Source organism: Dermacentor albipictus, chromosome 6, assembly GCF_038994185.2.
Source record: "Dermacentor albipictus isolate Rhodes 1998 colony chromosome 6, USDA_Dalb.pri_finalv2, whole genome shotgun sequence".
Taxonomy (NCBI): domain Eukaryota; kingdom Metazoa; phylum Arthropoda; class Arachnida; order Ixodida; family Ixodidae; genus Dermacentor; species Dermacentor albipictus.
The window spans coordinates 25,953,666-25,979,852 of NC_091826.1; the positions used below are offsets into that span (position 1 = coordinate 25,953,666).

General features: G+C 45.2%; 1 protein-coding gene across 6 annotated transcripts in view; it reads right to left on the reverse strand.

The window, feature by feature from the left end:
• The window catches only part of bma (SCY1-like protein bma), a 550,265-nt gene that overhangs the window by 47,501 nt on the left and 476,577 nt on the right, over positions 1–26,187 (reverse strand). For all 6 annotated transcript variants that reach the window (XM_070540208.1, XM_070540207.1, XM_070540212.1 and 3 more), the window contains 3 exons: positions 24,747–24,893; positions 12,496–12,711; positions 8,339–8,455 (listed from right to left, as the gene is read on the reverse strand). In XM_070540208.1, coding sequence (XP_070396309.1) covers positions 8,339–8,455; positions 12,496–12,711; positions 24,747–24,893 — 480 coding nt within the window. The remainder of the gene's footprint in view (positions 1–8,338; positions 8,456–12,495; positions 12,712–24,746; positions 24,894–26,187) is intronic.

A 26,187-nucleotide genomic window follows, 5' to 3' on the forward strand; every position in this document is an offset into this window, starting at 1 on the left:
ACGCTTAGGCCTCCGGTAACCCGGAAATCCGCAGACGAAACCGGGATACGGGACACGCTGAAGTTCTCTATTCTAGCTTCTAAGCTTCTAGCTCTTTTTTTTTTGGAAGCCACGATCAATCAGTGAAACAGACTGCCAAATTCCGCTGTTTCATCTGAATGCGTACCTTCTTTCGTTAAAAAAATAAATGACAGGGTTGAAAGATGTATGGCGTATTCTATGCATTGTTTGCTGTGCTTCAGAGTAAAGAAGTTCGGCAATATCCCTTGTCAATCATTGTTATATGTTTATAGGTGTTTGTATAAGGAGTGCTTATTTTTGAGTGTGTATGCTCCCGTTCACCCCTGTTATAGCCCAAATGAGGCTAATAATAATAATAATATTTGGGGTTTTACGTGCCAAAACCACTTTCTGATTATGAGGCACGCCGTAGTGGAGGACTCCGGAAATTTTGACCACCTGGGGTTCTTTAACGTACACCTAAATCTAAGCACACGGGTGTTTTCGCATTTCGCCCCCATCGAAATGCGGCCGCCGTGGCCGGGATTCGATCCCGCGACCTCGTGCTCAGCAGCCCAACACCATAGCCACTGAGCAACCACGGCGGGTCCCAAATGAGGCTGACAGTATAATAAAATGAAAAATGACATGAAAAATGAAACAGAAAGGGGGCCTCGGCCCGAAAGGGGGCCCCGGCACATATGTTACAATAAGGAAAAAATACGTACAAACTACGGCACCCAGAAACTTAGCTACAGAATTTCCAGTTTTTTTAAACGATCACCATCCTGCTGTAAACATTATCCAAGAAAGTAAATCATTCAAAGCTTTTAAAAATAACATCACTATGTATCTATTGTCACTGCAGGCATAACCACTCCTTTTGTATTGTTTTTTTCTGTTATCTCTTACATCAATTTTCCCAATTGTACATAAATATTCAATATGAAATAACTCTCGTCTTAATGTTACCAACCACTCTGTATTTCCATCTTGTTCAGTGTTGATTTTATGCGCTGAATGTCTTGTGCTCTCGAATGGGAGCAAGGGCCCAGACTCCTTGTCGGGCAATCACTTGCCTTTTGGTCTGCGCCCTAGGCAACTGTACCACGTTGTCTGAATAAACTCTTGGACTTTGAATTCGTCCCAATGCTCCAGCTGCCCGCGCGCTCCAGTCCCGTTCCACGCAGTCGCAGTCGGCGTCCTCGACCGCGACCTCGCGACGACGACCACGCACCCGAGCCTGCAAGCCACGGGCCCCGACGCGTCGCGCCCGTGCCCGGGATGAATTATTGAATGCAGCCGCCTCGCGAAGCAGGCTCTGTGCTCGACGGTGATGACGACGTCGCCAGCGTGCCGCGCTCATTAAAGGGGGGCCGCGATGCTCTAATGATTTCGTTATAGCGTGGCGTGCGACGACCGACTGCTCGTTATACAGCGAGCGCGCGGCGCTAGTGCCAGGCAAGGCACGGCACCATCGTCTTTTTTTGCTCGGGCCTCCCTATATACTTTGTCATTTCCAGCGCGTCACTCTCTGCCGGCGTCGCCCGGCACACGCCTTTGTTGTCGCATTGTGCCTGCAGTCATTGTTGTTGTTGTTGTTGTTGTTGTTGTTGTTGTTTCCTGCCTTCTCTGTCTCTCTCTGCTCGCGCCTGCAGTGTTTACCCGAAACGCCACCGCATAGGCACCAAGCCTGGCTGCCATATACTGCGTATAGCGTCACATAATGTAAACTTCGTAAGGGCTGCGAACGCTGTGGAAATAAGCAGTGTTTATCTTTCGCGTTAGCGAAGCGTAGGTGCTAGGACAGTGCGGCGGTAGGTCGAGTTGTTGGTTTGTTGGTGTGTGGGCGGGTTGGTTCGCTGATTGGTTTGCCGCTATAAATGACTCGCACCCTCTACTGGGGATTTGGCCAAGCGTGAGGGCCCGCATTCACAACACAGAAAAAGAAGCTCTGGCGTTAGAATTGCTCGTAAGAGCACGTTCCAGCCCAGTCTGGTGCAGGACATATATCTACCGAAGTCGGCCAGCGAATACCAAGCAGCGTTTGCGAACGGAATGCTTTCGTGAATTGGGCCACAAATTAGACACGTCTAGCGTTGGTTGTAACTACTTCTTCGGTTGCCCGCCGTAGTGGCTTGACTGGCTATGGCGTCGCGTTGCTGAGCTGAAGGTCGTTGGTTCGATTCCCAACCCTAGCAGCCACATTTGGGTGATGGCCGAAATCCAGAAAATACTGTAGTACTTTATTTAAGTTCGTGGTAACGAACCTCGGGTGGTACAAAATTTCACGGTGTCCTGCACAGCCGCCTGCCTTATAATCCACCGGGAAGTTTCAGAACGTCGAAAGACACACTTTACTTTAATTCCTTTATTCAGCTATACAGCGACCGGTAAGACGTGCCGTTCTTGTCTCTCAAGCGTTAGCACCCTTTGTCCATCCAAGAAGCTTGTCGTTTCGGACATCGCGGCCTTCTTCTGGCTCTACAAAGCCCTTCGGGCATATCAGATGACGTCATCTGGAGTAACACGTAACCTCGTTCTCCATGAGTTTTGCTAAATAAAGGGAATTTTTTTCGGAAATGTTACACTTTTACTAAGTGCAACTTACGCGGAATGAAATTAAGCGTTATATAGTGTAATATAGCAGTGGCAAGAAACGACAGCGGAGGTAAAGCCCGCACACTAGGATATTTGTTCCACATAGGCCAAACATAGCAAGTGGAACAATTTTGCGGGTGTTTTCCACTTACTTATGCGTACTTGCGGGAAACGAGATAAGCAGTGCTGGCAAATATCTCCAGAATCCGCTAAAGTGTTTCCCTCACTCGCCTTATCCACGTAACCGTAGCTAAGGCAAGCTTTTCTTTTCTATCTTTTTTTTTCAGTTCTGTGCAGTAGTGGCAAGGGTAGAACCACGGACATGTAACTCCGGCTCAACTGAACCTTCTGCTTACCGAAAGCGGCTGCATTTCAGTTCGTTCCGCCGCGTATTGGAACACATGCACTCTTTGCTGGTGTCGCCGCCACGTATGACAAATCGGTCAATGACAACTGTTATCAAGGAATAGCTTTTCTTTCCTACTAATGCCTGCAGTCAATAATTCGCGTGTAGGTCTACTTGGAGACGATTCGTGCAATATTTTTTCAAATAGAAGTACTAAATATGACACTGTATACTTAACTGAAGAATAATGACACAACGACTCACTAGAAAAGAGCCCGAAGCATGACCCCACAATCTTGACTTTCTTTCACTAATCTATGTGGACGCGTTGAAATGAAATTGAGTAGCTGTCGCACGTTTCTTGGCTGTCCGTCATGATTAGTAACTGCATGGGTTAAAGCAGGAGTTGCAAAGAATCTTCGTAATTGTTTTCTCTATCTCTGGACAAAATACAGCAGGAATCTTAGTTTTTCCGTCGTACCACAAGTTTAATGCGACCAGTTCAACACTTCCACCAAATGTGCCGTGGCTTGGAGCATGACAGAGGCTGCAGGTTATGTTTAAAAAAATTAGATGTGGAGGTCCCGTGATAGCAAAAGCCGGCTGACCACTCGTTGTTTATTAGATTGTATTTCTGAGACCTAAGCGAAATAGAACACCGTTTTGAACCAATACCTTTCAAGCCAAATCATAACGCATGCTTCTACGTTCGAACGGGCGCACCACGTTAATGGTTACGTGCACCACTCTGAGAAAGAGTAATCAAACATGCGTCACTTAATGTCACGTGCAGTAGCGTAGCACGTGCTACATTATCGAAGACTCCGTTGCTCTGAATGGTAACGCTACTAAAAACCCACCGAAACGATTATTCAGTGGGAAGCTTCCGCTGAATTGATGATTTCGGGATGAAGTCAGTGCAAGCCTAATTCTTGACATAAGCGCAGTTTAGAATGAGTGAAGGAAAACAAATATGAAAAACGAGAATACACACACGTTCTTTGCTTATCTTGGTTCACTGAGTCCAGAAGTCAAATTCACAGGTGTCACGTAGTAAGTGGTTGAAATTATAGCTACTCCCCGTCTCTGGTACGTTGACGTCTTTATCTTTCCTTCTCTAATCCTGAGTTGCATTGATGTCTTGAAAATGTCACAGAATACCGACTCACCCAAACCGCCATCCTCTTGCGCAGGCAGTACAGTTTCTGCAATGCTGCGCGCTTTTATTGAAAGAGGGAATCAACGTCGAGCTTTCGGGCTTGCTTTGTTGCATGCCCCATATACGGGGTTCATTTCCCCGGAGATTTTGGAGGGAGTACCACCGTCTTAGCACAGGGACCCCCTCTCGCCCCCTTCCCCCCTCCCCCGGCCCCTTTCGTCTCCGACGAGGCCATTGAGCGAAGCCTGCGCTGTGTTAATGAAACCGAGCAAGGAGGCATGACAAATAGCAGAGTGCGAGCTGAAGTGGGAGGTCAGCGCGTCTGTGGCCTTTCGCTCTCTGTGATGCATACTTTGTCCCGGCATCCAATCTTCCTGGAAATGGAGGGGACGCAGATGGGAGTTAACCCTGTTTCGTCTTCTCTATTTTATTTTGCTAGTACTAATTGAAGTGACCTTTAAAGGGGACAGTGAAGAAGATGGAAAAAAAATATTTAGGTTCCATTGTTAAGTACACAACCCTTCTACAAAATTTAGCAAGACTGCTGCTCTTCCTGTGAGAAAAAGCTTGGTGAGCCCGAAAAGACGCAAAGATTGGAGAGACGGGTGGCGCCGCCACTTTGAAGTTCATGACGTCATGAACTTCATCATGACGTCATCAATTCAGGAGTGTCTGCTCAGGCCTAGTCAGTTTCTAATGCTAAAGACGGACTACGGTGTACTTTCAAAGAGCAAAAGAGTGAAGTTAGCAAGCTTCAGGAACTCTGACCGAGCAACAACGGCCCAGATATTAAAAAAAAGCTATTTTAAAATTTGCTAACATGACACTAACGTACCAGCTTAGGAGTTTGGCGCGGAAATTAAAAAAAAAGAGAGAAGATGAAGTTTGGCGTTCGTTTTCTGTTCTAAGAATTCACCTGTTAATGCGAGTGTAAAAAAAATAGAGCTTTGAGAGAACACTTCAGAGGCCAGACCTGACCTATTAATTCTTTTTAGGGTTCCTTCAAGGGCAGGGTATTATGGATACGCCACCGTTAGCAATGATTCCGTTGACTCCATGATGAGGGCAGCGACTCGTATTACAACGACACAGCTGGTACGGATCCATTCAGAATAATAATGCAGCTCGATGAAGGAGGAGGAGACAAAGGATAGGAAAGACAGGGAGGTTAGCCAGTGTAAGTACCGGCTGGCTACCCTGTGCTGGGGAAAGGGGTAAAGGGAATAAAAGGAGAAAGAAGAAGTAGAGGAAAAAAAAAGAAAATTCACACAGTAACGCGAAACTACGCTCTACATACGACACAAAGAAATGGACATGGAGCGTGAATACGCTTACAACTGAGATTTTCAAACGAAAAAAAAGAAACGCCACCGACAGATATGTTCTATGCACGTGATACAACGTTAGCGTCACAGCTTGTAAAAAAAATTAAGGATGTATGTAGCTTGACGAGTGTCAGAGCCAAGCTGTCGTGATTAAGTTGTGCGTGCTGCTCAGCCAGTCGGTTCATACTGGACAAGTTCAGCTCATAATATCTATGAACATTTCATTTACCGCAAGATGAACACCTCCTCTGTGACTGTCCTCACTTCAATTTACAGAGACGATCGCTCGCAATTGCGATAGCGCGCTATGACCAAAGACCTCTAACAGAGGAACTTATTTTAAAATGCCGCCATCACAAGCAATCGCATCAGAGATCACCAAGGGCACTGTTGTAGCTTTTAAAGGCAACAGAATTGGACAAGCAGCTGTAGCCTGAAGAGATGTTTATAGTGCTGCAAGTTCTACTGTGCTGTGCGGTGACAGCATGCGGTGACAGTGACGGACTGTGATTGTATGTATATGCTCCTTTCTTTATTTATCTCTACTTTGTTATCACTTTACCTGCCCTCCCCTCTCTCCCCAGCGTAGGGTAGCAAACCGAATCTTCCCCACTGGTTAACCTACCTGTCTTTCCCATTTCATCTGTCTCTCTCTACAGCAAGATCAAAATAACAAAAAATCCTGAGTCATTCCACTCTGTGACGGTTGATGACCAGCGAAGCAGAGGACGTATTCTAAAACGATCCACTGCGGCCGATTCTATCGCTTCGGCGATAGTATCGCCGTTAGGCGTGCGCTGATTGGCTGGTTGCGCGAAATCGGATGACGTAGTGCTTGCAACCAGCCAATCAGCTCATCCTATTTCGCTAAACCGGTCCGCTCATTTGCTACATCAATCGGTTCATCCGATTTCGCTTTCAGCGATAGTATCGCCGGAAGTGATCGTTTTAGCATTCGGCCCCTGTTTAGCACGCGACACAGAGGCGACGCAGAATTTTGAACAAAGGTGCGAACACTTTTATTATCCAGATCGGCGGTCATCGCGGCGACAGGCACGCACGCAAATTCTCGTGTCACCTCTGTTATTGAACGTGTAAGCATTTGTGTGCCTACCCAACGAGAAGTTTCTCCGTAACGCTAGACAACGAATGGCTTATACACCCTTAAGAAGGCGGAAGATAATTTTCCAATTAATATCCACCTAACAGTCTACTGACTTTGAAAATTGTGCCTTTAGATAACTACTCTACAGAAAATGCATATCCAAGTGATGAGACGTATAAACAATTGCACAGAATGAAGCGATCTTGCATCAAATTCGAGAGCTGAGTTTTTGCACACGCAGATTTGTTCATGGACGCGAAAGATCCCCGGAACCCTAGCCATAAACAGTTTCGCTGTGAAAGGAAGTGGACGGGAGTGGGGTAGGTGGCGGAAGAGGGGGGGGGGGGGCGGAGTTCTGTGTTGTCGCCTCGCTTATGCCTCATTAGCAACCAGGCAAATTTTGCCCGAGATGTATTCTGAGTGGGCTGCAAAAAAACATTTCCCGGGTGCTGGTCACGAAACAAACATGCAGTTCGAGGAGGCAAGAAAGCAATGAACCACCCGAACCAGCGCATATCTGAAACTCAATCAAACGGCCGAAGTAACAGCGCGCAATAGTTTTGCCTCTTTCCCATCCGAATTCGATATCGCGCGCAAGCAAAGCCCGCACTTACAAAGAGCGTAGTTGCGCATCTTGTTGTTGTGTCGCTCGGCTGAACAGGAACATCGGAGGAAAGACAATCCAACTCAACTCTTTCGCGCTTCGCGCCGATTCTCTCACGCTATCTTGCGATCGATACTCCGATAATTAGTAACTAAGCAAACAGTCCCTTCGGGCAACTATTTGACTCGTATCGGATTTTCAGCGCTGGCGCGCGATGCTGCGTGTGGCGTCCAGAGCAAGTAAGCGTCGCCGAGAGTCAGCGCGTTTGCCCGAAAATCGATAATGATTATCGGCGGTTTAACCTAGTCAAGGCGAACACGGCGGGTTACGATAGTTGTCGCTGTAGGAGAGGCTTCTGTAATTACTGTAACCACACAGGAGATCCTTAACGTACATCTATAACTACACGAATGCTTCTTTTTTTTTTTCAGTCGGCCAACATACACGAAACGGTCAACCCAGGTTCCTTCCCAAGAACACGTGTTCATCAGCCATTTGCCGTAGCCGCCCGTGTCGGGTATATCTATTTAATTCCGTTTCTTTCGATGATGTACACATAGGAAACATTGCCTGACACTAACATACTACAGATAATTCGTTCGTTCTAACAGAACGTCGCGTAGCGTCACAGTTAACATCATGGTCAAGGTTTCTCGTGGAAACGGCGAACAGATCTCGACTGCAACAGACAACAGCTCGGCCCTGCCGGGTCATAGCCAAAAGTCCCCCCACTACGGTGTGCCCCGCCCCCACTTCCACGGCATTCCCGCTGGTAAAGCGCCCCCAGCAGTGGTTATCCCAGCGGCAAGCACCGTCGCACCACCATTTCACCCTTCCCGTATGTCAAGAAAAAGTTCCCAGTCAAGTGTCTCCCCACCTTCCGCGCCCTCCCCTCCCCTCCATTTTTTTTTACGAAGGGCATTTTTAAACGCTGCACACTACCACCCGCGAAGAATACCCCTTGAAGAAGGAGCAGAATGGGCTCTGAAACGCCGGGCTGATAAATTCGCCTAATTGGTTGGAGTCACTCTCAAAGTGCTAATCAATCTTCCCAACCATACAGGCAATTCTGTCGAAATGCTTAGCTTGATTTATAGTGTATTGATTGAATGCCAGTTCGTAAAAGACCCCGGTACCCACTGTGCCTGCAGACATGAGAAGGCAAGGGTAGAAGAGAGAGAGTGAGTGCAGGTCTCACCATGGAGAAGTTTTGTGCATTGGGCCTCCGCCTGGGGTCCACCTGCAACAGTCCCTGCAGGGGCTCCTGGAGGTGGTGTGGCACCCGGTCCAGCAGGTTGTGCAAGCTGCCTTCGAGCTGTACACGCATGAATGAGCATCAACAAATGTATCCCAAGGAAAGTGAACTGGGCAACATTGTACTGATACATGCCGAAAACTTAGCTCTAAAAGAACAGAGAAAGACAAGGAAGAGAAGACAACACCACGAGCGATGTAATGAAAAAAAAAATGCACATACGCTTACAGATGGAGCAGCATTATAACGCAAATTAACGCAATCAGAACAACACAATAAGTATACTTGTATTGATACTTTTTGTGCGCAAACAAACAGGGACGAAGAATAGGGGCAACACAAGGACGAGCGCTTTCTAACAACTGGTTTATTTTTGAAGAACTACTTACTTAAATACCCACAGAACTGCGCGGTCTAGTCAACAGAGCACCCTACAGCGCATATGATACCCGCTGATCTGCGCCATCAAGTCAAAAGAGCAACGTCAATATTACATATAACACTTGTGATAAAAAAGACGTGGACAAAAGCCACCTGGTCATACTAAAAACAGCAAAGTGCATAAAAACAACCACTTACAATAAAATGCGTTAAAGATGTGATGATAGAAGCGAATTTTCTTTATCTAACAATGAAACAGAAGGATGGCTGATGCATTTATCTTTTTGTTTTTCTATCCAGTATGCTTCCACGATTTAGATAAAGAAAATTCGCTTCTATCATCACATCTTTAACGCATTTTATTGTAAGTGGTTGTTTTTATGCACTTTGCTGTTTTTAGTATGACCAGGTGGCTTTTGTCCACGTCTTTTTTATCACAAGTGTTATATGTAATATTGACGTTGCTCTTTTGACTTGATGGCGCAGATCAGCGGGTATCATATGCGCTGTAGGGTGCTCTGTTGACTAGACCGCGCAGTTCTGTGGGTATTTAAGTAAGTAGTTCTTCAAAAATAAACCAGTTGTTAGAAAGCGCTCGTCCTTGTGTTGCCCCTATTCTTCGTCCCTGTTTGTTTGTGCACAAAAAGTATCAATATGAATATGTTCCAACTAGGCCGACTCGCAGTTATGCTTAAGTATACTTGACAAGAAAACAGGACTCGATAACACACTGAAACAACATATGTATTAATGTGTGATTTTTATCCCCGCCCCTCTGCAAAATTTAAGAAAGAAAGCTCTTTATTAAATGAAAAATGAGACATCCGCCCAAACGAAGCGAATTGCTACAAAGAAAACCCACACCGGTTCCTTTGTAGCCGCCTAGTTAGTTAGCCGCCTGCTTAGTTCAGAAGGTAGAGCGGCTGCCCCGGAAAGGTGGTGGTCCCTGGTTCGAGTCCCGGACCAGGACGAATTTTTATTCAACTGCGAGGCTTTTCTTTCGAGGAACCCGTATGGGTTTCCTTTGTAGCAAATGGGTGGGTGTCTCATTTTTCCTTTATTAATACCTCCTCTCCACCTTGCTGGCTTGCGCAGAACTATTACGTCAGAAAGCTCTTTGTTAGAAGGCTGGCTGACAGATCTCGTCCCTTTTCTTTCTATTGTATGCCTCGTTAATTTCCTTCGTTAGCTGGTCCCCGTGACTGCGCTTGTTGGCAGGCCGTCATGACTCATGGCAGGCCGTATGTAGCCTACGATTCAGAACAGAAAAGACCGGAGTCGATACGAGTAGGGCGTCATTTTGCCTCCAGCCTGTCCTACGCGTCACACTTGGCTACGTGCTACAGTAAAACAGCCTGGCGAAACACTGGTGGTCACACCATCTCAATGTGTCGATATGCCTGACATATAGCGTAGTCGTCATAGTTGAACTGCTAGATCGAAATATAAACACGTGGCTCCACCTGTAACTGCAAGTGGTGGCTTGAACTTTAAAAAAAGTTCATCACTCCAAAGCATAGCCATCACCAGGTTTCACCAAGCACAGCCATCACCACCATTTACACACACAAAAAAGGAGCGGTATGCTTCGCAATATCTATACAGAATAATTTTATATTGCTTACGAGAACGTATGGGATCTTTCTGCAGGAACCTATTTATGTTCACATGGGATAACTGGATAGTGGAGCAATAGGGCATATGTTTCTTTTTTACTTTTTCCTAGATACGCTACACAACGGGATGCTTTTCTAGCATCCGCAGCATGGCGTGTTGATATGTGCACGTGTTTTAATCACAATGCTACAATATCCCGCTCAGTGCACATGCAATGTAGGTGGCAGCTCAGAATCTAGTGACAGAAGTACAATGTACTCGACCAAAGTTGTTTAAACGCTGTTTAATATCGCGCAGTAGGACCACAGAGGTGAACGGCGTCAGCATGAAATATAATTATTCAAATTTAGCCTTTACGACTAGAAAGGTGACACGTGACAGCATTTCGAATAAATTCAAGAACACAATGTTGCGGACAGTCCTAAATAGTTAATCCGAGTGCGTTGGCAACCAACCTCGTTTCAATTAAAGAAGCGATCGGTCTTTTTTTGTCTGTCACAGTCGTATACACTGGGTCCTAGGTAACATTGTTTAGGATATCTTTGAAAAAAAAAAGAAAGAACTTGTACGATATACGATTATGACTTTCATTATTACGCGGTTATGAAGCGCCAACAATGACAGCAGACTAAGAAACTATGAGCCAACTAGCCGCACAACGTGTTCTACTGCAATACAATTATGAGACCTACAGTGTACTGTCGGCAGTCGTCTTTCACTACTAGGATAACATCTTGTGTGGTAATTACCTAAATAAAAAGAATGTTAAATTTGAACAAGTTCTTAGTTCTCGAATTACCGGCTTGACTTCCTATGGGAAAGCTGTTATCGCTTTCTAAGGCATCCCATTCAGTCATTTTCAGTGCATCATATCCCGTCCAATAATTATTTTTGGTTTTCCTAGCATTTCTCGCAGTTCGCTAGACCCGAAACAAGTGATCGAATACGGGGCCCGCGCCCCGTGACACAGGCGTTCCCAAAATTGATTCGAAAGAACTGATTTCATTGATTGCCCGACGTGATAACCACTGGTCATTGCTTGGGCTGCAATAGTCGCACGACACAGGCAGTTCGTTATCGGCAAAATCCAACACCAACCCCTTGCCACTTCCACGCATGCGGTTGCCCAGTCAGGCAGTAAACAGTGGAGTTAGTAACTTGAAATAGCTTTTAGGACCACTGTTGTAGCGGCACAAGGGCTCGTCATAACGGGGAACATTTGGCATTTCGCGCAAGCTAACACAACCGAAAATTGTTGTTGGCCAATGATACATTACCTAAAGGTATATAAAGTTTTATGCCTTGTCTGTCACGCCTGAGTATCACACAGGTCCGAACAAAGATAAGATAAATTGGACGTGTTTCAAAGGTAAAATTTTTTTTGAGGGAGAAAGAAAGTAATTGATTACTAAAAAAGAACAGCCTACCATAGCATGACTGAAGTCAAGTGGACACGGCAGTTGCGGTTTGGAAACAAACAAAAAGAAAATTGTGCATGGTATAATGCGCTGAAGACTGAATGGGTTGCTTTAGGATGCAATAACAGCTTTCTAATGAAATTCGTGCCCTTAAATTAGGAATCAGAAGGTTGTTTAAATATTCCTCACTAATGAGCCGGCTAATTAGCATACACCATTGCCCTGCCGGCTGAAGACGACTGATGACCGAACAACGTGAGTCTCATATTATATATTACACCAGTTCTTTTTCTTTCTCAATTGTTTTCTTAAGAGCTTGGCTGGCATTAGCAGGGCCACCCAGTTCCACATCCCCCTCCCCCAAATCTTAGGTTTTTCCTGCCAAAACTACGACCTATGAGATTATGAGGCATGCCGTAGACGGGGGGAACTCTGGATTAATTTTGACCACATGGGGGTTCTTTTAACGTGCACCTGAACCTATAAGTGCACGAGCTTCTTTTCTTTTTTTTATGGTCACGGGATCATGGTCACGGGATCACGGTCTCGAGGTCATGGGATCGAACCAGCGACATCGAGCCGAGTAGCGCTACACAGTATAGTCACTGGGCTGTAACGCGGCAGGCGAAGGTGGCGAATGACCGCTCGTGCGAACACATGGCTCGTGCGCGTGCGCTGTCGTACCACTTCGAGCTGCTTGTTGTACGTGGTGGTGGAGAGGTTCCCCTCGATGATGGAGTGTCCATTGTTGAACAGGGCGCAGATGACCAGGCCCAGGGAGAACATGTCCGAGAGCGGCGAACAGGTCGACGTGGCCTGGATCTCGGGCGCCGTGTAGTCCAGGTCCGGCTGGCCCATCTTGGGCAGCTTCGACGTGAAAGACTGGCAGCTCACCGGACTCTGCGTTTATGTATTTATTTATTTACAATACCTTACAGGCCCTTTCAAAGGCATTAAGTAGGGAAGGAAGGAAGGAAAAAGTGGAGAAGGAAGACAGGGAGGTTAACCAGTTTAGCCTAACCGGTTTGCTACTCTACACATAGGAGCGGGATGGGGGGGGGGGATGAAAGATGGGGAGAAGAGATAGAGAGCACATAACACGGCACACACATCGTTGGTTACAGTCTGTCACTCTTGCGCGGTACGTGACATCACTGTCACAGCCGCTTGTCCAAGCGGCTGTGACAGTGGGTGAATTAAAGTGAGTAAACGTCACTATAGAGCAGAAACAAGTTAGCATCAAATAAAGAGGAAACAAAACGAATGCTACAAATTGTACAGTGAAACATAGTTTAGACAATGTTCTCAAAGAGCGTATTCAGGTTATCGCAGAAAGTTTCGAGATTGCCTCGTGGTCCGGAAGATTGTTCCAATGTGCAACAGTGCGAGGCAGTGATCGATGAGTTAGACGGTGAAGCACAGCGTTACTAGCTGACCGAATGCGGGACAGGCGGATCGATTCATTTCGGACGTGCTTATGTTACGTTAACGTGACCTGCGCTATCGTGGCGAGAGGAAAGGAGGTCAATGTTCTGATTTCTTCTGTTCTTTTTATTTTTTTTTTTCATGTGAACCTCTGTTTCACGCGGATGCACACAATCCTGTTGATTCTGGTCGCGTCATTTCGTCCTTCTTAAACTGACTACGTCTATTATTTGTTTGGGTGTGGTCTATAATTTGCATGGTTGATATTTTATATTCTGTACTTCTGTGCAAACCACGCTCTTTTATCAATGTCACCAATACGTTTGAGTGATTTGGTACGCTTTAGGCTTGTTTCCAGAAGAACGTACCTTTTTGTTTACTTCCTCGACGCTGATTGGTCTGCTGTCATAAAAGGCCTTCTGGTAACTTGTAATTTATTTATAACAGCACTTCGCACGATGTGTCACGAAAGAATCGTTGGAAATGAAGGTTCTAATAGCGATTCTGATATACGAAAAACCCAGGAGACTCTGCCTTAAAGGAATACTAAACCAAAGCGCCAAAATATATTTATCCTAATTACATATCTTTCGAAAACTACATTTTAATTTCTTCGACGGAGAAAGAGAAAGACAAAGCAAGGAGAGGAATGGCAGGGAGGTCAACCAGAGAAGCGTCCGGTGTGCTACCCTACACTGGGGTAAGGGAAAGGAGGAATATAGAAGGAGGGAAAATAAGGAGAGAGGGAGCTTCGAGTGCACGTGGGAGAATGCACAGGAACGCCGCAAGCCATCTCTCAAACTGGCGCACTTGCAGTGCTGTACGAAAAATGTTGAATCCTAACGGAGAAAGCATCAACATTCATTTTAAATATCATCAAAAATTCTCGCCGAAACCGACGTCACAATTTCCGAGCATCTTCTTTTATCAAGGACATTTCAGTGCACGAGTTTTCAGAAAAGGTATCAAATCTGTCGACACACACACAGACACACACATACACGCATTCACACACATGTATGAGTGCACTCGGAGACACATGCAAACACGCATACCCGATGCAGCCACACGCGCACTGTTTTCTCACGTGACGCACGAAAGAAACAAGAAGAAAGTATGAATGAAGGAAGAAAAGAACGCATTGGCGTCAAACGTCATTTTGCTAGAGAAAGGATAAATACACACATTTTATAAGAACAACAACAACAACAACAACAAAAAATTAGACGACGGATGGTTCAGACAGCGTCGAATGATAACCAAGCAGCGAGAAATGCGTCCAGCCACTCTTTCATCTCGGCGTCGAGAGATACCCGGCTCTCGCGTCACGGAGGCCGCCAGCTGGTCCTCCGACGCAGCCAGGGAGGGAGGGAGGGAGGGGTAAACCCCATCGCACCGAGCGAGAGGTTGCCATCGGGATGGGGGACACGGGATATGGCTCCGTAAGAGCACTCACAGAAAACAAAGAGGCACGGAGATAAAAAACGGAGGAAAAAAGAAAGCCGCAGAGGCAGAGCGCTCGCAGGTTCAGTCGACATCGACCTGTCCGCGCGGCCCGGCCTGTTTTTCCCGCATCTGGATCGTGTGCACGAAACGGGCACATCGAGCGGTGGCGACCGCCTCTTTTTTCGGATGCAGTTCCCTGTCCGACGCCCTGTCGAAATGCACCGAGGTGTCGGCGAGAAGGACGCCATTCGATGGTTTGGTGGGGAGTCATGGTCCAGCGCATAGTTGCGTATGCAAAGCCAGGGTGGTGGTGGTGGTGAAAAACGTTTATTTGCTCTATTTACATATGGAGTTAGCGGTTCTTCAGATGGCTTCTTCCATCTTGATTTGCAGGGTTGCTGCCCCTAGTCCAGGGCCCCACTGAGGGTAGCTGCCGTGCGAGCACGCCTTACTAGCCCTTGCTGGACTTTCAGGATGTCGCTGGAAAGCATCCTCTCCCACTGTTCCGCACTCGGGTTTTCTATTATGGTTATTTCTTTTGCTTTTTGGCAGGCCCACGCGATATGATATAGCGTGGGCTTGTCCCCGCACCAGGGGCATGTGTTCTTATATTGGGTAGGGAGTTTCCTTTAGAAACCGCGAGATCGAGATGTGGCGCTAGTGTCTACGGAAGTTGCGAAACGCATGGTGGTTGAGAGGAAGCTTTAGCTCCGGGTGGTCCTATCTCGCAAATACATGTAAAATGAGAATTGTGTTTTTCTCGGCAACCGCTGCACCAAATTTGAGGAGGTTTGCTGCATTTAAAAGAAAAGCTTAAGATCTAGTAACTGTTGGCTTCGACATATTGATTTAGGTGGTTAATTTCTTTATTAAAAATTGGCAAAAATAGCAAATTTTCAGAAAACGAAACTATCAAGCTTACAACTCTAACTCAGCAAGGAAGAATCATATCACAGTTCTGTGAATTGAATATGATAGTACATCTAAAGTGGACAAAACTCATATGTTACACATGAATCTAAAAAAAAAATCAGTAATATGGAAATACAGCTTTTGCAGAACCCTTGTACACAACGTAACAAGTTAATGTAAAATATAAACTGACATATCGCATTCGTCCGCTTTGTATGATCTAATGGACGCCGTTTGCAGAACCACGATATGTGTTCTTACTGCAAAGTTATTAATCTGTAAACTTCGTGCATCTATATTTTTCAAACTTGCAATTTCTTTCAAAGTCATCAAAAAATTCAGGCCTTAAATAAAAAAATACGCTTCCATCAGTCACTAGAATTTACCTTTCTCTATCAAATGCACCAAATTTCATTAACATCGGTTCAGGGGTTATCTCAGAAAGGCGCTTTTGCGTTTTGCATGTATGTATTGTACTGGCCAATAAACCCACACATGCTACCTGAACGCATAAATGTTGCCAGATTCGGGACCCTCGTTATGTAATAAACGAGAAGAAAGGGGGTTAACCGAGGGGCCCGATATTTATTAGTCATATCATAAGAAGCCAACAAACACTGTGTGGGTTTATTGGCCTTCACCCGAAAAGATCATGTTCTCGTGACGCCTGCGGTGAAAAGGACGTTCCACGTCCACCGCCAGGGTCTGTGAGTGGTGGCGCTGGCGAACACTCCCAGGGTTCTACTAGGACACATAAATACCCAAGAAAGTGGATGGAAAAACGGCGCCACGGTAGCTCAATTGGTAGAGCATCGCACGCGAAATGCGAAGGTTGTGGGTTCGGTTGTTTTCTCATTTACTTTCATTTCCATTAATTTATCGTTTCTTTATTTCATTTATAGAAAGCACAAGTAATTTCCCCTATGTTGTCCTTGGTGTCAGTGTTTGTTGGCTTCTTATGATATGACTATATATATATAGTCATAGCGCTAAAAAGCTGGCATTCACGAAACGGAAATTGCGCCATACTTCATCCACCGTTAAGTTAACAGCATACAAAGCTCTTGTCAGACCAAAATTAGAATATGCGGATTTGATCTGGAGCCCTCATCAAAAATATTTAATCAAGAAAATAGAAAGAGTGCAAAATTTAGCTTTGCGGTTTATATACTCCACATACTCGCGTTTTTCTAGCGTGTCCGTTCTTCGCGACAGAGCGAACATGAAAAAACTAGCTCATCGCAGAATTGTATCTCGCATCAAATTTTTATATCAGCTGTACCATGGTCACTACAAAATACCGCGTGAATGTTATTTACCTGAGCCCCCATGCACTCTGCTCGTACAAACCACAACAAAACAATTAAGCAACCATTTAGTAACCTTAGCATCCATCAATATTCTCTTTTTCCCCATGCAATTTCACTATGGAATAAATTACCTGAAGAAGTAGTTAACGCTAATACAACAGAATCGTTCGTTCATCTTTCAAATAACCTTTTCTTTGACCTCTAAATAGCCGCAATCAAAGCAGTTTCTTTTGCGTTACGCTTTTTCATTGTTATTTGTTTACGTATTGCACTTTTGTAAGTTCATGTTTATTTCTGTTACGTATAGTGTTACAATGATGTATGTACATGTTTGTACATGTAATTGCTAATTGGCAGTTGTAATTTACGTTGTTGTATGTACCCACTCCTGCTTGGGCCCGAATAGGGCCTGCAGTATTGGTAAATAAATAAATAAATAAATAAATAAATAAATAAATAAATAAATAAATAAATAAATAAATAAATAAAATATATATTATAAAGGAGGTTTATTGGGGTTCGTAGCGACCGCTGGTTCTACGATGCAACGAGCAAAGTCCCCGAGCTCGAGCTTCTGCTGCGCGCTTGATGCTGCCGATGCTGCTGACCCAATGTGCACGTTCGTTATCTTCCTTACAATATATATATATATATATATATATATATATATATATATATATATATATATATATATATATATATATATATATACACTCGGTGTTTCACGACGCTAGATCTTAAGTACCACAGGTCATCCGTCAAAAAGCATTGTAAAGAAACAAAAACAAACGAAGGGGACAATGGATGGGTTGGGAAAGGAGGCAATTTTCCTCGCGCGCCTGGTTTCTGCGTGTATTAGTGACAATCAAGTTAGACTCACGATATATTGGCAACTTCAGTTCGCACTAAAGCCTGTTTTGTATAAGATTTCACAATCTTGCCCAACCGAGGCTTCAGGGTGCAATAATTCTCGCCTTGGTAAAATAACAACGCGCATCTGTTCCCGTTGCGGTTAACTTAATATTGAATTTTCCGGTGCCTTGAAGAACGAGAGCAATTACTAACTGTAATAATAAAAGCGGCAGAACAGTGTACCAAGACGTCTGCTTCGGGCAAATAAGTGTCCCACGGCGGAACCGACATTTCTCGGCAATATGTTAGTAAGCAAGAATACCGCGGACATCTCAAACCCCAGAATGTTTCATACAGACTGCCATATTTATGACTACCTTTTTTTACTGTCAACATTATTTTTTTTTCTATCCCAGTAACGTAACCAATTACGTACGCAGACACATTTTTCCTGGCCCAATAATGCGTTTGCTAACGCTTTAATTTTTGTTTTCCCGTCCCAATGAGCATCACCCTCCACCCGAACTAATGTCCTCTGCCACGCCGGGAGCTGTCACAAAGAATGTAGCGAGCTTTAGAAACGTGGGACCCAATGTGACAGGTAACGTGAAAAATAAGCAGTACAAAACAAGAACTGGAGCCGAGCGCGGGCTATTGCGCGCGCTGTGTATGTAGGTAGCCCGAGTACACACCATTTCCAAAAGACTCCCTAATGCCTTCCGAAGTCTGGTTAATAAAAGTGCGGGCCACTGCGGTCGTGTCGGCTAGGTTCTCGGTCACCCCGGAAACTACAAGAACCACGTTAGCTGTCCGCGATCGAAAGAGCGCCGTTTTATTCAGGGGCGCCGTGTATATCCCTGTACAAAGCACGGCGCGCTGCCGGAGCCATTACAGCGCGTGACGGTTTGTATAGGGGGCTTCTCCGCCTTTCGTAGAAGTTCTCCGCGAGCTCAACGCTAAGGGCGTGCCGAAGTGCAAAGTGGGGCGTTAAAAGCGCGGTCCACACGATTCAACGTTTCGACCGAGCTCGCTCTCTTAAGAGGAGTCTTTCAAGAAACCTCTTAGTGATGTCACGCTAACGCGGTTTGCCGCAAACTCGCCGTAAAGCACGCTCGAGCTTTTCACCAACTCTGATGGAAGGTTGGTTCGTGAATGTATAGAGAACACATTTCTTTCTTTCTCTCTCTCTCTCTCTCTCTCTCTTTCGCCTATTAGTTCAGACTAAAACGCGCCGTAATAGCCAGCTCCTTTAAGAGCTCTGTTACGTTCACGTCTCGAGATGGGCTGTCTTCGCATCGTTCAGTGAAGAGTGATGGCAACGTTGCTGTGTGAGAATGGGTTAAAGCTTGACCGTGGAAAGTATAGGCGAATGTGTTCTTATTTTTTTTCCGGCATGGTCTGTTAACGCGAGTTGTGTAAACAGCCCATTCAATCTTTCTTGTTGCAAAAACTTTTCAATACCATCCGCACTTCTGAAACTTTCGGCTGAACGCATTTCAACCCCCTTTCCTTCGTTGCACAGTTTCGGCATGCATTAAAGCGTCACTTTATCTGCAGAGTAGAGATACTCAACGCACGAAAACCCGAAAACTGTGAAAAAAAAACACACACACGCACCTATAACCCGCTTCAAAAACGATTGAAGTCGTCGCCACCTTTACTGCAGCAAAAGAAAAAAAAAAGGCGAAAGAGAGAATTTCTTCGCCCCGCTGGGTTTGCGAAATCGTAAGCACTGAATGTATAATAAACGTAGGCGCTTCATGGAAGGTGGCTATTATACGACAAAATATAGTTACGCGATCCGGCAAATATTCAAAACTTCAAATACTAATCGAATAGCCTTTGCTTTCGATTCGAGAGTTCACTATTCGAAATCGTCGAATTTCACTTCTGTTCGAATGTGAGGGATAACACAACCGATTGGAATTGTCTGGGTAGAAACATCAACGCAAAGTCGGAACAGTTTAGAACGATTCTGCTGAAGGAAAGATGCAGCTGTTGCGCAGTGCCACCCGCGCCTCGGTGAAATCGAAGTACCCATAACTCCTTCTCAACAGCTTGTGGTCGTTCAACCAGAATGCCAGGGTTTTAAAGACTGCGATTCATAGTACAAAAAATTACACAGGAACAAGCAGGAACACAGGACGACCGCTCGTCCTGAGGACGACACAACGACCTATGGAAAGAAGAATGATAGGGGTAACGTTAAGGGTTAAGAAAAGGGCAGATTGGGTGAGGAAACAAACGCGAGTTAATGATATCTGAAAAAGAAATCAAGAAAATGAAATCAAGAAAATGAAATCAAGAAAAAGAAATGGGCATGGGCAGGATACGTAATGAGGGGGAAGATAACCGATGGTCATTAAGGGTTACGGACTGGATCCCAAGGGAAGGGAAGCGTAGGTGAGGGCGGCAGAAAGTTAGGTGGGCGGATGAGATTAAGAAGTTTGCAGGGACGGCATTGCCACAATTAGTACATGACCGAGGTAGTTGGAGAAGTATGGGAGAGGCCTTTGCCCTGCAGTGGGCGTAACCAGGTTGATGATGATGATGATGATCCCAGTCTGTATGTATCCCACCTTTCTAGTACCTTGGGCCTTCCCTGTGCTGTTTAGCGCTCGTCCTGTGTTCCTGCTTGTCCCTGTGTCATTTTTTTGCGCTATGTATCCCAGTCTGTATGTATCCCACCAACACGCCCAAACTTCTTCCCTGCTAAAGGGTTTTAAAGTTTTAAAGCAAGCAAAAAAGTCAAACCCCACTTGCCTATGCGAAATATAACACAGAACTGCATTTATGGGACAATCGATAGGCTCATTTGAATAAAATTTGGCTCCTATGAAAAAAGAAACTTTACATCGTGGTCACTACAAGAAGGAAAATATTGAATAAGAGCTTGGAATTTTTTGTACGAGGTTTGCCGAAAGCCGGTGCGTTTAAAGAAAAATATTGAAGCACAAAGTTTACATATGAATAACTCTGCACCAAAACGAGATATCGCAGTTCTGTAAACTGCGGCTGTTTGAGCCTTCAGAGCGGATAAATTTGATTTAGGAATTTACAGCTTTTGTGAATTTGTAGCAATGTTTACAAAGGTTCTGCAAAAGTCCCATTCACAAATCAAGAGCACATTTCAGAGGAATCTATAATAAATCAATTTTGTCAACTTGAGATGTATTATTAGGTGCAATTTACAAAATTGTGATATTTTTCATTTTGCGAATTTCATAGTCGTAAACTTTATTTTTTTGTTGTCTCGAATTTTGCAACTTTCAGCAATGCTTACAAAATAACGACAACCTAAATAAAGAAATTTTCTGCCTGCGGTCAGCACATTGAGTTTTCTATGCAACCAGCTTCATCAAACTTGGTGCGGTAGTTGCCGGGTAAAGTGATTTTAGCGGTTCCATGCATCTGAATAGGAGACCTCGAGATAAAAATTCCTCTCAAGCAGGCTACGAATCTGGACCTGTATTCACAAAGCCTCTTCCGCTAAAACTGCACGTAAAAGGAAATTTCAGCCAATCCCGATGCCGGACATATTGTAAGAGTATGCTGGTGACCAATGGCAAAGGGCACTTACGAACGAAAAATTTTGTGAGTGGAGTCCCTGCTGTTTCGACTCATTTTACCAGTCTGACCGCTTTTGCATTCAATTAAAGAACAACGTGCAGTGGTGTAGTATCAAACTTATCTCCTTCAACGACCACAACACTCTACGTGAATCCAGTGATCCAGCTGCTCTCTTGTTTTATAACTCTCTTTGTCACTGGATGCCACGTGACTGCAAGCAGTTTACCATTTATGAGCCCATCCGTTGAGCGGAGCAACACAGTTGTGAACGGTATTACATGGGTGTACGAAATATCTTATACTCGCCGATTTCTTTTAACCCACGATTTCGCTCATTATTTATATACGACTTCGTTAAGGAACGAGAAAATATTATGCGTTATGTTTGGTAATCAAAGGTAGCTGTTCAGGTGTCGCAGATTTCACTATTGGAGTCTGGCTAAACACAGTTGTTCTTTTGTCATGACATACCGACTTGCCCGAACTGCCACGCTCTTGACCGCGATTGGACGCATATTGCAATTAAACAGCAGCGGCGAGAAATAGCGCTTCATCGCGGCGGTATGGCGAAGGCTCCTTTTACGTCACACTACTACGTCACACTACTACGTCACCGCGCGATCTGCACAGCGAGCAGCGCTTCACTGCGTTCCGCGCAAAATCAGGTATTTGGAAATTTAGAAATGCGGATGCTAGGCTTTAATGACAATTTCCTCCGACTTTCCGCGATAAACATGTGCCCTCTGGTTTGTAAATTAGAAGTTGAGTGACGTATTCAATTTACCAGTGAATGCATTGATTTGTTTATTTACTAGCAAATTACGTCAACCTGTGCAGATAATTCATGCGTAGTGAAAAATTCGAGTAAATTTTATAGGCATTGATGAAAAAGTGTTCAATAAAAAAAGATAGACTCCCTGTATATGATTAACATTTTTGATTACGCATTCACGGTGTTTACTGCTTGACTTGTAACTGGAGGCAAATGCACCTTTCGAGTGAAGCAAAACCTGCCTTTTTGTCTCGGGTTCCTTCTCTATCGTACTATGCGAAAACGGAATGAATCTATCTGAACAATAACATTCCCCGTCGATTGCGATAATCCCTAATGCGAAATTCGAAGGGTGCTCTATACGTATTTTCTTTTTGCAATATATTGGCCAGCGCGGATAATCAGCTTCACGCGGGGCATTGCAAACGGAGTTAAGTGCGGTGCGACTGCCTCTCTAATCGGTATATCGCGAGAGGCAGCGCATGGGCGACGCGTGGGCACGATTCACGGCAGCCGCCGCACACAGACATCCACTCATGCAGCGCTTTGTTTCCATACGTGGTACGGGTGGACGCGCCCGCTGCATGCCGTCGGTGAACAGACGACGGCACGCTACTCTGGCGCCATCTCGTAGCGGTCGTCGCCGCAGAGCCCGTCTTGCGCGGCACTAGGCTTTTCTTCTCACTCGTTCGCCACTCCCTTGTCCTCCGCTTTTTTCTTCGCGCTCTGTTCGCTATCGCCGTATTTAGTCTGGCGCTGCGCTCAGCTCCGCCTTGGCTCCTTCATTCTTCGCTGTCTTGCGCGGCACTACGCTTTTATTCTCACGCGTTCTCCACTCCCTCGTCCTCCGCTTTCTTCTTCGTGCTCTGTTCGCTATCGCCGTATTTAGTCCGGCGCTGCACTCCGCCTCGGCTCAGTCATCCTTCGCTGTACTTGTTCGCTCGGCTCACTCTAACCCCCGTATGCAGAAATGCAACTTAAGTCGAAGCACATGCTTGACTTGATTTAGATGACGCCTGGCGTTAACGTGCCCGAAGACGCTCACTGCGTTTCCTACGGTGCGTTCCCGATAGGCGTCACTCGGATCAAGTCAAGCATGGGCTTCAACTTAACTTGCATTTCTGCATACGGGGGTAAGTCTGGTTAACCTTCCTGCCTTTCCTTCCCATCTTCTCTCTCTCTCTCTCTCTTTCTCTCTCGTTCGCTTGATTACGCCGAAGAAGGTCGCCATATCGGGACGACGCCGACGTGAAATGCAGGAAAGGGCGCATAAGAACTGCGGTCTAGAGATAAAATCGTCATTGCCGGGGCTGCCCTGTTTGTCGTTGGTGCGAAGCTTCGTTTTCGCTCCACTTGAAATTGCCGGGGACAGGGGCAGAAAACTTGATTCTACGCCGTCGTTTAAGATATTGTTTAACGTTTACAGAGAAGAGCGGAACCGGACGTGCTTCCTGCCTTATGCTCCTTCCGGCCATTCTATCTTATAGCGCCAAAGATAGCGCCAAAGTCGTTTAAGTATCATGACCAGACCTGGCGATCAAACGAATGACTGCATTTCGGCTATTTGCCCTCGACTTCTGATGACCTTCTGCTTCGAGGAACGAATTAAAGGTTCTTGTAGACTTCAGTTTCTCTGTCTTTCTCTTTTGTTGTTTGTCTTTGAACTCAGTGGAACAGAGCGCGGATGGCACGGCGTAAGCTGTTAAGGGGCACGAGCTCAAATAAATACGATGCCAGAGGTTTGCTTTCCAAAGCAAAATACACGTCGAGTACCGTGCATAAAGCTTATATTTATCTGGTTGTGGGAAGGCCCACTTTTACAACCAACGCACGATTGGCCTTACGGCCACGATAGAAGCGGTAATCACATTTCGAGCGCCAGCTACCTCTCTGCTCTGTTCATTGGTCTAATCTCCATTCTATTCATTCATAAGTACCATGTAATAAAGTTGACGTTTTCTCTTCTGTTACAGAGGGGTTGCTGGGTAAAGATTGACGTACAAAGTACCCCAGCGAGTACATTTCTCTAGCAATCAGTAAACAAGTAAATAATATTATTAACAATAATAACTAGGCTCTTACGTTGGTGAATGGTTATTGCGAGGAAAGCATTCTGCAGCTCCGCCAGAATGCGTTGTGTGTGAATAATCAACGTAAGAATTAGGTCTTTCGAAAATAGTTTGAAGTAAGGCAATAATCGAATTGGTGCAGGTTTGTTCGAACCCTTCTCGATGTACAAGGTGAACGCTTTGTCGAAGCTTCAGTTTCATCGTATTGTAAGGCTGATGCAGCTGTAGAAGCCAGGTAACGTGGGTTGTAGTTTTCACCCTTTGGAAACTTTTCATCTCGATTCATTTACTTTATGTCCATTGAATGAATTATTAGGAGGAAGTGGTGACAAACATTGTAATGTCTATGAGCAGTTAGTGCATGCACAAGCCTTCAACGACAGATTTAAAGGCGGAAGCGTTGAGAAGGCTGACAACGAAGGTGGGGAGGTGGTCCATTCGTCGGCTTTCTTCGGTATGAATAAGTCGAAAAACTAACTGTGATGATGACAGCGTGTGCAAAGCGCTCATCGCAGATGTCGTTATTGGAAGAGATAATTATGTCGAGTTTGAAGGATGGCATGCGTGCGCCAAACTTACCAAGAGGTCGGTGTCACTGCATTTTTCGGTGAACTCGAGACCGGCCAGCTTCCATGTTCCGCGCTTGTTGACGATCACGGACTGAGGGCACAGGTTCCGGTGGATCAGCTTGCACGAGTAGTGCAAGAATGACAGCGCCTCCGTGAGCTGCGTGAGAGCGAGAAAAAAAAAAGAAAATAAAAGAAGAAGGAAGTCTGATTGTCTGCATAACTGCGCAGAGGAATTACATTTCTCCGACTTCTGGACCCCGCATATCTTACTGCAAATCCAATAAACTAGCGCAATTTCACTGTCATAGTGCCTGGAGACGTTTACAGAAGGAATTCATGATAAGAAGTCATTAATCTGATAATGAGGCGGAATGGGATTGCTGATAATGACTCGTCAGCCTGTCATCGAAGGCTGAGGGTGCGATAGTCTCACGATAACGTATGAGTCTGTAATGTCAGAATGAGGGTTGAAGGGACGCATGATATTTCCCCATGACTCTCGCATGAGAGATTTATGTAGCAAGAGACTCAAGATAATGACCCCGAAATTTGACACGAAATGTCATCACAAATTAGGGTGAAAGCCTCATGATAACGACTAATGGCTACCATCTGACATTTAGACGGTAAGAGACTATTGATACTTAGTCATGACTCTCCTCAGAGAATGAGAAATAAAAAATACTCGTGGCCTTGTCAGCAGATATTGAGGAAGCAAGAGCGTGAGCCGCCGTTACAGTGGGTAACAGGAAGTGCGTTTCGAACAAGCCGCGTGAAAAGGAGCAACAAGTTATTCCAAACAATATCGCAGTTTCAACATTTACGAATAAATTGAAGGGTAACTTGTCAGTCTTGTGGAGCAACTAATTCGGCTAACTGCGCCACCTTTCTTTATTGGAATTAAACTGTGCGTGTTCTGCCTATTTCTGGGACCCGACGAAGTTCAAGAGATCACAGCACCACACTTTCAACGCCTTCGTCCTTACTGGTAAGACTGCATCATTCCTAAATCGTCCAATACTGAGGTATCCCTGAAAGTTGCCGTCCAGCATGCAAGTAACCAGATTAGTGAGAACTGACTACTCCGTGGGTGCAAGACATCGCCGCTTAACAAAGAGATCTTAACAAAGCCTTTGTCGCTGCCATCACCGACGTCAACAAATTTAAGGAAATCGCCGCGACTTTTGTATGCCCCTCTTCTCTGTAATACCTATGGCCATGAGAGTATTGAAAATAAATAAATAGTTAAATAGGTGCCCCCTCCCCCAGTACAGAGTAGCCAAGCGGACATATTCTCTGGTTAACCTCCCTGTCTTTCTTTTGCCTTTCTTGCTCACTCTTAACAAAGTCTTCCACATGTCAGTATCACCGAAACGCTCAAATAAATTTGGACTTCGAAGCGAAAGGATTTACAGAGTGCTCCTGACTGACATTTGCACTTAGCTATGGAC